The 12,065-nt window shown below is 29.1% G+C and overlaps 2 protein-coding genes across 3 annotated transcripts; one reads left to right on the forward strand and one right to left on the reverse strand.

Annotated features, from left to right (window-relative positions):
- Positions 1-686: 686 nt before the first annotated feature.
- LOC111675705 lies at positions 687-2,198 on the reverse strand. 2 transcript variants are annotated; one of them, XM_023436516.2, is made up of 3 exons: positions 2,061-2,198; positions 1,843-1,875; positions 687-1,657 (listed from the first exon to the last, which is right to left on the reverse strand). In XM_023436516.2, the coding sequence occupies exons 1-3, from the start codon at positions 2,065-2,067 to the stop codon at positions 798-800; spliced, it is 900 nt and encodes a 299-aa protein (XP_023292284.2). In that variant the 5' UTR covers positions 2,068-2,198; the 3' UTR covers positions 687-797. The 2 variants fall into 2 exon arrangements, with proteins under 2 accessions (XP_023292284.2, XP_023292285.2); XM_023436517.2 differs by lacking the exon at positions 1,843-1,875 and having other exon boundaries at positions 2,061-2,190.
- A 1,176-nt stretch (positions 2,199-3,374) lies between these two features.
- LOC111675701 lies at positions 3,375-4,787 on the forward strand. The gene is made up of 2 exons (XM_023436513.2): positions 3,375-3,521; positions 3,580-4,787. Exons 1-2 carry the CDS (start codon positions 3,518-3,520, stop codon positions 4,437-4,439), a joined length of 864 nt encoding a protein of 287 aa, XP_023292281.2. The 5' UTR covers positions 3,375-3,517; the 3' UTR covers positions 4,440-4,787.
- The last annotated feature ends 7,278 nt before the right edge of the window (positions 4,788-12,065 follow it).

Below are 12,065 nucleotides of genomic sequence, written 5' to 3' on the forward strand. Positions count from 1 at the left end.
TGTAACATGTGTACAAAACTGCAACAGAGAATACTGAGAGAGCGAATACTAAATAAACAAATGAAGAAAAATTAAATACATGTTCAATGATGTACCAACACCTACATATGTACATTAATACATATGTACGTATATATGTTTGTTTAATATATCAATATTCAGCTAACGTTATTGTTTGTAAATTGAACTTAAGTCAAGAGACTATTTTCAACAGCTAGTAAAGGATTTTCGTATATTCTTCGTTCCACTCTTTATCAAAATGATAATGAAATGTCACTTGTAATGTAACAAAATTTTTGCATTTAAGTGTGGCAGGAGTCATAAATCAGATTGTACTTTCGTTGTTTGTTTTCTGGGTCTTTCCAAACAAACAATAACATCAACATCAATAGTGTCAACGTAAAGCGTTTTTCAGTGCCCCCTGTTTAAACTCATTAATGTTGGTCACTCACACAAGTCATTCATATTGTATGCAATGCCATTAAAAAGACTACTTGCAACACTCACTTCACTATTTGCTACTAATTGCCACCAACAGCATACAAACATTTAGCATTCATTCAGTTTTATGAATGTAATGAGTTTTTAGACAGCTATTGACTGCAACTGATTTATGACATTTTAACGTAAACCATTACTGAGGCCATTAAAACAAAAATAGGAACATTAACAGATTGTTTTTTGTTAATTGTTTTCTTATTATTTTTTTAATATGTACTTATATTCATTTAAATCTTTGTATATTAATTCACATTCAGGAGTTGTATTTAATTTGTAAAACAATTATTACAACTCGTCTATTGTTTGATTAGAACTTCGTAATCATTAATACGAATTTCACGACCACCATATGGAATGAAAAGGCATCTTTGGCTGACGGAAACTAAACCGGGAGTTAAACTTCCACTATGATGACCGCGACCCACAAACAGAGGTTCACCATTACGAGATCGACCGGTAGATACTGCATTAGGTGGAATAACATGATGGTGTGGCTTAATCCAGGCATAACCGAAACCACACAATACTTCAAAATTACGTTTGTTTATCTCATAACCACCATAACAGACATATGCACATCCCTTGCTGGGTATAAATTTACATGGTAACATTTCTCCTTCATGCATCGCTCTTCCTACATAAATAACAGCACGATCAGTATCGTGTCCGGCAACAACTGCACCTGGTGGAGTGTAGTTTGGCGTTGAAGCCACCCAGTTTTCACGATTTTCAAACACCAACACTTCATACGTATTTAAACGTATCTCCTGGCCTCCGAAAGGTATATACAAACAACCATGAGAGGGTTGAATCTTTCCAACACATAAGCTGTTGGCATGATGTCCTCTGCCAACGTATAAAGGTTCTCCTGTGCATGTCATGCCTGTGCGCACAGCGTTGGGGGGAACATTACCTCCATAACATGGCTGCCAACCATAGCCTTGGCCAACTAATATTTCGTAGTGTGTCTTTACATGTTCGAGGCCTCCCCATGCTATATATGCACATCCCTTGCTGGGCACAACTTTCGCGGGCATATTGTCTCCTTCGTGATAAGCCCGACCAACATATATCGGGGAACCATCACAGTCATGGCCACCGATTACAGCCAATGGTGGCAGAGGTGCTCCAGGTGCAGAGTGTACCCATGTTGTTTCTACAAAATTAGTAGTTCAGTAAAAAACGAATTTTAATAATTAATCACCAGTTAAAAACAAGGTATTAAAATATCATTTGGTTATCAAAAATGGTAACCAAATACTAAAGTATTTATACTTAGATCTTGTGCTTGCTATTTATCATATTTTTTATATAAAAATTGTGCATTGAAAGATAACATACGTGGACTGATAATACCACCGGGGTGATAAGAACCTAAAAATGTATTACAAAAAGAAAAAGTAAACATAATTTAAGTGCAAATATAGACAGTACGATAGATTTGGACAAACAAGTGCAAAAATAAACAAAAAATTTAATAAATAAAATTTAAACTTCTGTTTAAAGACAAACAGTTATTTTCATTTTTTTAATCAATTTAATGAACATTTCTTTCTCACCCATCATTTTGCTATTTAATTGTTACTTTTAAACCGTTTATGGAAAATATTATTGAATTATAATTAAAAATTAAATATTGAAAAACACGTTATTCACTGAAGCGCGGAGCTGTTGATACTAAACATTCAATATCAAATTTACACTTGTTATAGAAAACCCAAAGGGTTTTGAAAATAAAAAAATGATAAATACATTATGAATACAACAACAAAACGATAACATATACTACAAACGATTTGTCATATACTACAAATACTATACGTATGATTTATTATCACCTTTATATGTATTAATAAAACACGGCACATATCTAAAGTTCTGATAACATTTTAATATTAATAAACAAGAACAAAATAAAAAAGTTCCCCAAAAATTACTTTTAAAACTATTTACATATTCTTAATATGTATGTAAAATCAATAATTCCGAATAGTACTTCCCAAACTTAAACTAAGTCTGAAATTATATGCATCGACAAATTTGTTTATATAAATATGATATATCTTTCGATATTATTTGCAATTGCAAAAATCGTATAAGATCAAGGAAATATTTAACAAAAATTGTTGTTTCGTATTTATCGTCAAATATTTGATTAGTGTGAACGTATTTCAAAGTACTGCTAGCCATGTTCGTCCGTCCGTCTCTCTGTTCAAATCACAATATTGATGAACTTTTTCACAAATTTAAAGATTATAATATTGAAAAAGGTTTATTTGATATTGAAAATAAGTAATATCGATTTCACCTAGCAACCCACATGCATGTGGAAACCCGTATATAAAGATAAAATAAAACTTAATTTTTTGTGAAATTTTGATTCGTAATATATTTGCTCATTTTTTGCCCGTAACTGTATGTCTACCGATCGTATAATGTATTGATTCATACAAGTTGATTTTATAAATTTAATGCTATTTGTGGTGATCTGTTTGTTTTTTTTTTGTTTTGGACTGAGTAATTATTATTCATAATTTGGTTTGTTATCAGTAAACTTAACAGAGTTAAATTTATTTATTTTAAATTGTCATAGCACTGTTAAATTAATATATGTACTTAATAAATGCTTATATTTTTCTTAATAACACTAATTAAAAATACTTCCGATTTTTACGAGGGCGTCCACATGTTAAAATCATGGCATATGCAGGACTTTTTTATTATTTCCATGGACTTTTGCTTTTTGGAAGTTCTTTTTTGGCTGGCAATATAAATATTTATCATTTGATTATTCGTTAGTTATATTTAAAGACATACATATATCACTATTCTAATTCCGTAATGTTTTGCCGCTGACCACAACATTTATATTTGTATGTATATATGTAAAGAAATGAAACAATATTAATTTACAAGTCGGACTATTTAAATGCTGATTCCAATCAGTTCTATACACTTTGATTCTTGTGAGTTTAATACACAACACAGATCGCATCAATATTTTGCAAAGTAAATCATGGGTAATATTTTGGAACAAAAAGGAAATCTGCAACATGTTTAATAAATAATTCTTTGTAGAGCACTATTGGATACAATCTTCATCGGCAGACGATTTGCCAGAGTTCGCGATTGAAGGTGGTTATGATTGTGATGGTACACCCATCTATTTAGGACGCGCCATACATGAAGATGATCTTTTACCAGCCAAAGTAATACCGAGCAAGGGTTGTGCCTTTGTGTCATGGGGTGGACAGGAAATTCCAAAAAACCATTATGAAGTTCTTGTTGGACCGGGTTATGGTTGGTGTCCCTGTGAAAATGGAGATGTGCCCTCCAATGCAGTATCTAGTGGAGTTACATCTAGTGGTGAGCCATTGTATATTGGGCGTGGCCATCATGCCAACAGCTTGAGTGTTGGTAAAGTACATCCATCGCATAGTTGTTTGTATATACCATTTGGAGGGCAAGAAACTAGTCTAAGCTCATATGAAGTATTAGTATGCGAAAACAACGACAAGTGGATGCCCTCACCATTGGATCACACTCCTCACGATGCCGTAGTAGCTGGATACGACTCGGACGGCACAGCCATCTTTGTAGGAAGATCATGGCATGAAGGTCAATTTATACCGACGAAAGTTGTTCCTAGCAGAGGTGAAGCCTATATTTGTTATGATGGTTCCGAAATCAAAAAATTTGAAATTGAAATTTTGTGTGGATACAATTATAATTGGATTAATACTGATTCCCAAAATATTCCTAACAATGCTGTGTTTACAGACCGATTTGAAGATGGAGAACCTTTGTTTGTAGGTCGAGCTCATCATTGCGGCAGCTTGACTCTAGGTTTAGTTTCACCTGGGGATCATTGTATATTTATACCCTTCGGTGGGCAGGAAATACGCAAACATGCGTTTGATATCCTAGTAAGACAATGAGCAAATATTATCGCATATCTGAATGCACATTATATGTGTATAATTATATTTTCATAGAGAGATAATAATAACAAATGCAATCTACAAACATAAAATTTCGAATAATTATTAAATAGTATTTTTAATCTATTTTGAAACGTATTAGTGTAATACGAGTATTGTTAATTGGTTTAAATCAAATAAATAATTACTTAGTAACTTTTAAAAATATATGAATTTTGTTTTTACAGTGTTTTTGTTCATAGAATATAAAATCCAATGAAATAGAATGCAAAATCATCATTGCTAATGGCATTGTAATAAATGAGTTAAACCTAAATGTAATTTAACGGTTCAATTGATTTACCCTCGTATAGATTTGTAATGTCCTCAATTTGTGTTTCGATAATAACAATTATCTTTATCATATAAAAACACTCCAATTATTTATGAATTTGTCGTATGTATGTGTATTTGAATTTATATGTATGTATTAAAAAAAATGTTATAAATAAAAGAATTCTATATAAATTATTTGTGTGTGCTGGAAACCTTTCACCTCTTTCAACCAACTGAATATAAAAATGAGCATTATAAGTAATACAAAAAATAATCTAATGCCTGTTCGGATTTGCAAATTCTCCTATCAACACTGAGTTTCTACGTTTTTACAATTTGTGTGGAAAAAATTGTTTCATATAACAAATTGTCAACTAAAAGAGAATAAAAAACAACAACAACTTTAAAAAGTGACCCTAATTTGCATATAAACAAATAAATGCCATTTCTACACATTCTCATGAATACTCACACACAAACACATTTAGTTATTTATACTCATACACATTCATAGAAATAAACAGTACATTTTGTGATATTTAAAGCCAAAAATGGAAGAAGTGGCAGCAATATTTGGGTCTATAGAGTTAGATATATGTCAGTGTGTGGGTTTTAGAGATTAAGGAAAAAGAAGTCCTTCTGCGCCAAACAAAAACAGTGACAATGACAACATTTACATAAATTCTGTAAAGGTGTTTTTAGTTTCCCTTTTTGCAGAGACACAACTTATCAAGACACATTAAAATCAAGTCTGAAAGGATTTAAGCCAAATAAAGATCAGTTTTGCATAAATCCCTTTGAAAAAGGATGAGATTGAAGAACAGCTCATTAATTTAAGAATTAAACATAAATGAACACACATTTTTAAATCTTATTTTTTATTATTTTCCCTCCCACTCTCGCTCACCCTTTCCTTCATTCTAAATTGCAAAAGTCAGAAAAAGTTTTTTATATCCAGAAAATCAAGGCCAAAAAAATTAAACGTAATTTAAAGAAAAAGTAACTTTTTTCAGTTCTTTTGCCTTCATAAGTCAAGTCTCTGAGTACCTATAAATTTAACGTGACATGCATAAATAATAGGACGGCATATTCCCTGTGTCTTATTTGTGCATGTATGTATATATCTGTGTGTTTGCGTGTGTATTTAAGAGTAAAGTAGATTTAAAGGCTCACATATTCGAATGCTTGAGCAATTTCTTCAATACTACGACTTTTCCTTCTTCATGCTTCGACTTAATACACCAACCATGTTCCAAAAGCATCACAGTAACAAAAGAAACTTATTGATAAGTGCCTCGGATTACGGATGTTGTTCACAAATTTGCTGTTAAAATATTAACAAACCGTCTTTTTGTTAGTTTGGCAACAAAGAAAGGCTAAAATACTTCTGTATGTGTGAGATGGGGAGTGTTGGCGATTGGGGATAAATAATGGGAGTGGGAGAAATAGAGAGGACGCCAGCTAACACAGCAGATCATAAAACAAATTGCCACTTACAGGCAAATTTGTTTAACTTATAAGCGTAGACAGCCTGTATTTATAAATTAAAGAAGATTTTTATGAATTATCACAAACATGCTTCCACTTACAACTACACACATACATACTCACACGTAATTGTATGTGTGTAAGTATATAAATATGTACACGCATACAAAATATACGATACACCAGAGAATACAACTAACAAATTCAGACTTCAACATCCAACAGAAAACTGAAAGCAACAATGAAGATTTAGTACTTTTGAAAGTTTATTAAAACAAGACGATGACTACATTTAATAGTGTTATTGAACAAGAAAAAACTTTATTTAACAAAATAAATACAAATCTACCTTTACAGAAAAGTATTTTGGACACAATTGATATTTATTTACTTCCCATCATATATACATATGTATATACATACATATATACATAATTTTGTCTTTCTATTTAAATACCTACTGAGAGGGTACATAATTGATGAGGTTAAAATACAATCATTCTATAAAATAAGATTCCAATACAATTAATATAGAAGATTTTTGTATCATATTACATCTACATGAAATATATGTATGTTTTAATATTTGGCCATGTCGTTTGTGACCTTTTACCGAGAACTCTTAAAATCATAAAAATTGATATAGGAATAACATAAAAAATTTAATCAAATATAATGCATTACTTTTATCTATGGTTAACGTACTATATACTTATATACCAAAAGCCATTTATTATTTTTGATGTTGTATAATAAATACATAAATGAAAGCAACTAATATAAATCGTTATTAAAACCACTCTTCAAAAACATTAAACTATCACGCATCTATGCAAACAAATGCATTCTTAACCAATCACTATAAATTGAGCCAAACCAAGCAATAAATGTTATAATCATTATAAACACACACACACACATACACACATACATACATAGTTTTTTAAGCAATCTAGTTTGCAATAAACTATTTATTTTATTTTTGTTTTTCTTTTTTTAAGATTTAAGCAAAAATTATATCAAATTCTACACTAAGACCTAAAGTTTGGAAGAATAAAAAATTAATAGAGTTAAAATAAGTAAATACATAAGATAGAAAGACAGGATAGTATAGTATAGAATAGCAACAATATTAATAACAAAAGAAACTTTACAGAAAAATTATGACTTTTGGTTCTGTGACTTGAGGTTTTAAAATAAAAAATAATAAAAAATAAATACTAACTGGAAAATGTGATGAGAGAAAATTGAAAAAAATGATATTGGATTTTCTATACGGATACAGTCAGCATCACTACGAACAATAACAACAATATCAGCAGTGGCAGTGGCAGCAATATCATTACAATCACAATCAACATCAACTCTAATAACAACTACAATAACAACAACATTGACTTTACTTTACAGCAGAAGCTAAAGGAAAAGCATCCACAACATTATTATCATTATAAGCGGAAATGCTTATCAAATATAATTCCATGTTACAGATTCAATAAACGTACACAGTTTCCGGTTTTATGATGTCTCCATTTCATGTTTATTGTTACCAACTTCTTCTCTTTTTCTAACAATCTTCAATACACTTGACGCCCTGCTACAGCTTTTATTGCTTTACTTACTTTTTATCTGTACATTTTAAAGCTTTGATGTAAAGCATTTATTCCAAAATGGGTGTGGTTTTACAAACTTAAAGTCTTTATGTCCAAAACTCTTTACAAAAATTATTTGTAATACGATTTTCATTAAGCATTGCAACAAAATATTATTGAAATGAAAAAAGTATAAAATTTATGCTTCGCTTTTGTGACTTATTGCTCGTTGATTTTTTTTATTTTTTTTTAAGCCAATTTGAAATGTTCATACTCATTAGAAGCGTCAAGGTATTAGAAGAATATTTAACATTTGTAACAGTAAATGCAGTGAGAAGTAATAAAGTTATTTAAAATTTTATACCATGAAAAAACATAAAAGTTACTTAAGTATATGATTTAAAATATAATCATATTATTACTTCCCAGCAAAAAATTACTTAGAAAAAGCGAACAAAAAGTTAAATTCAATCCATGCAAGTACGAAAAAAGATCTCTAGAAGCATTATTTTCCACACAGACTTGACAGGAGGTAGACAATTCTTCAAATGAAAAAGAAGAAGGAGAACAACAATATTACTTCATCTATGCCCATCCAACTTTCAGTCTTAAAATTTTGGAATCACTAAAAAATTGTTTCTTTTATTTTCATTTAATTTATTCAATTTGTGGGGTCGAAACTTGTAAAGAACTATGAACAGATAAACTTTTCTCAAATTCTATAAATCATAAAACTTATTTATAAAAAAGTGAAAAATATGTGCTGTTTTTTCGTATATTGAAATACATATAACAAAAGTAGTTACATATTTAAAATTTATAAATACATGTCGAGGCTTATTTTTAAGAGAAATGTGTTCGTTGATAAATCTCTGCTTTTTTTGTTAAAAACTCACTGTTTAAGGGATCGATATGTTTACTTATATGAGAATGTGTGCATGCATCTGTGCCATTTCCGGTCAATTCATATAAACCACAGATAATAAACATGCATGAGTGGTTTGTTGTTTGGCGTGTTGTTATATTTGTTTTGCGTAAAGAACTTTACTACACCAACAGCAATAACAACAATGATTACTAGTGCAGTGACAAAACAAGAGGCAGAGAGAGAGAGAGAGAGAAAGAACATTTTTAAATAAAATTTTAATCGCACAGATACATAAACGAAACTACATCCATATGTACATATATTGCAATATACATACATACATACGTGTGATGTGTTTATTTCAATTTCAATCACTAGTTTTGGGAAATAACCCAATAAATCTTGAAATGGTTATATAAATACGTGTAAGTTGATTAATTTTATATTTTGAAATAAATGTAAGCCATTTTATAAGTATTGATTAATTAACATGAAAATTTTGTTACTTCTATAATTTTTAAATAAACTATTGTGAAACTGCAGTGGTTGTCAAAAAAAAATATTTCATTTAACATTTAATCAATTTCTTGTGAAAGTAGTACAACAAGACAAAAATAATTTTTTTCATAATTAAAATTATACTATTAGTTTACTAATAGGTCAAAATCGGAAAAGCTATTGAATTTTGAATTTTTGTTTGCTGGGAACATGGCAAAAATATATGTGTCTGATTGCTCAAAAGTGTTGCGACCAAAACCAAAAATTGATGATGTGTATATTGTACAGACTGACAGCCAAACAATTTGCCAAAAAAAACTTAAAGACTGACAATTAGAAACATGGGAATACAAGTGCATATGAATGCTTGTGATTCATTTAAAACGTTAAAGTCATAATTCATTTTTTAATTGGCCCATAAAAATTATTCGAAAAATTAGTCATAATTATTTTTTTAATATCAGTTTTTGTTCAAAATAATAATTTTGGAATTATGCCAGTACTTCCGTAAATGAGCGCTATCGATAAATGGAAATATAACCAAGCTCATAGTAAATAAAATAAACAAGCATTATTTATAAACTTAAATAATTTTATATTTGAAAATTTATTAACAACACTAAATCCTAATTCCGAACTGAATATGTTGACCAAACAATAGTATGTGATTACTCGGCCAAAACAATATTCATTTATTAACTACCATTATTCTGGCATTCTTCTGGCATAATCTGCGTATCTACCTTAAAAATGGAATTTTCTGGTTTTGTTTGACCATTCCTCAAAGATGTTGTGAAACGTTATTAAGTACAAATAACTATTTGTGAAACCATCTTCAGATATATTCGTATTTATAACTCAAATATGGAATTTGTGATTTAACACCCTTTTTTAATCAAGCAAAAATTCTAATAAAAACAAATTTAATCAATGTATGCGGACAATAACATTATCTGTATGTGTATTTTGTCTTGAATTATAATTTCGTAAAAATAAAAAACTTTCTCCTCACAAATATAAAAAAACAACAAGGCTACGTCGGATGTTGGCAAAAAAACTTGTGTCAGATTTTAAGAAATAATACTTATAGAAAATAAAATATACATAATTCGGCTAAATATTAAGATACACATTTTTATACTCTAGAGAATTTGGGTTTTCTGCAATCAATCTATTTTGGAAAACTTTATAACGAAATTAAAAATAGACTTTTCTGAAAATTTAAAATATTTAAACAACACGAAAGCCTTATTTGTTATTTTATTCGCAGTTGTGAGCAAATCATAACGAAGTGTACAAAAAATTCTTGCAAACGAAATGAAAAGCTCTAAAATATTTTCTTCATTCATAAAAGAGGGTTTTTAGGAAAAAATTTAAATCAATAAAAACTATGGTAACAGCAGAGTAAGCAATACTCAAATCGTATACATATGTATGTGTTTATTAGGGTGATACCAATTCGTAAATTTTTATGAAAACAGATACCAGAACAATTTAATTTAAATTAAATACTATTATAGTTTTTAGCACACTTTGACATCGGTAAATACCGAAATCTTACGACATGTTTTAAAATGATAAACTATATAGTCCAAAGAATACTCAATATGATTGTCTATATATTACCATAGATGCTTCATATATGAATTTATACATATATGATCTATATCTGGTACTTTTTCAATAATGAAACTCCGATCTGTACCCTCATAAATACATACATATATAACTATTTTATGTATATTTGTATACAAAGCACATACATACATATATTATGTGCATACATACGTATATTTATTTTTTGTTTTAATAATAAAATTGTGAATAAATGATATTAAGTGTTTTTACGTTATATTGTGTGAAAATTATTTGTTGTTCCATTTTTTTCAGAATTTGATTCGCCTTTTTATTCTCATGTTGTTTTTGCAGTTAAACTACAAATAATATTTAATAAAATTTACACATTTATAACCATAACATTTATATATGTATGTACGAATACTGTCTGTTTCAAACATTCGTCCTTTCAAAACAAACAAAAACAGATAAAAAACAAAAACAGGACATAAAGAACTACATACATACATATTAGAAATAAAAAATGTTTATGTATTTGAACACAATTTTGCCAGTGCTGATAATATTTAAAACAAAAAAAAAAAAACAATAAACCCTAAAAATAGTTTCTTTTATTAAAAAACATCTAAGTATGGAATGTGTGCATATATGTATGTATGTATGAAAGCATATACTTGGAAACCCTTTTTTATTTAACTTTTAATACTGCGTACTATCACCCTCTCCACGAAGTGGTCTGTTATTATGCCATAGAAAAAGAGATAAAATTGTTTCGGTGTATTAATACAGATACATGCGTAAGCTACTCAATTTTTTTAACCTGAAATTTTTTATTTAGTCTTCAGATTTTGAAAAAAATGCAACAAATCTTATGAATTTAACAATGGATTTTGACATGACTTTGAAAATATTCAAAAGCATAAAACTAAAAAGTTCACTTTCATGCCCTAATGACCATTTAATTGGCACTACAAAAATCTGTAATTATGATTTTATTAGTACCGATGTAATAGTATGGTGTGGTGCAGTCGGTTTTGAGCTTAAATTTGACAAACTTGTTTAATATGCAATATTTGTGGATATTTTTATTTTGCTTTCGTTTGCTTTCACAACAACAAAATAGTCTTCAAAAACACTGATATACAAATTTCACTTTATATAATTCCTACATACACATGTGAATAAAACTGATTCCCAGCAGATTTACGAAGTATTATGTATAGAAATATATATAAAACGCTACGTAAAAAATAATTTAGTTACCTTTGATTCCACCAGTATCCT

The sequence above is a fragment of the Lucilia cuprina genome, chromosome 6, assembly GCF_022045245.1.
Source record: "Lucilia cuprina isolate Lc7/37 chromosome 6, ASM2204524v1, whole genome shotgun sequence".
Taxonomy (NCBI): Eukaryota; Metazoa; Arthropoda; class Insecta; order Diptera; family Calliphoridae; genus Lucilia; species Lucilia cuprina.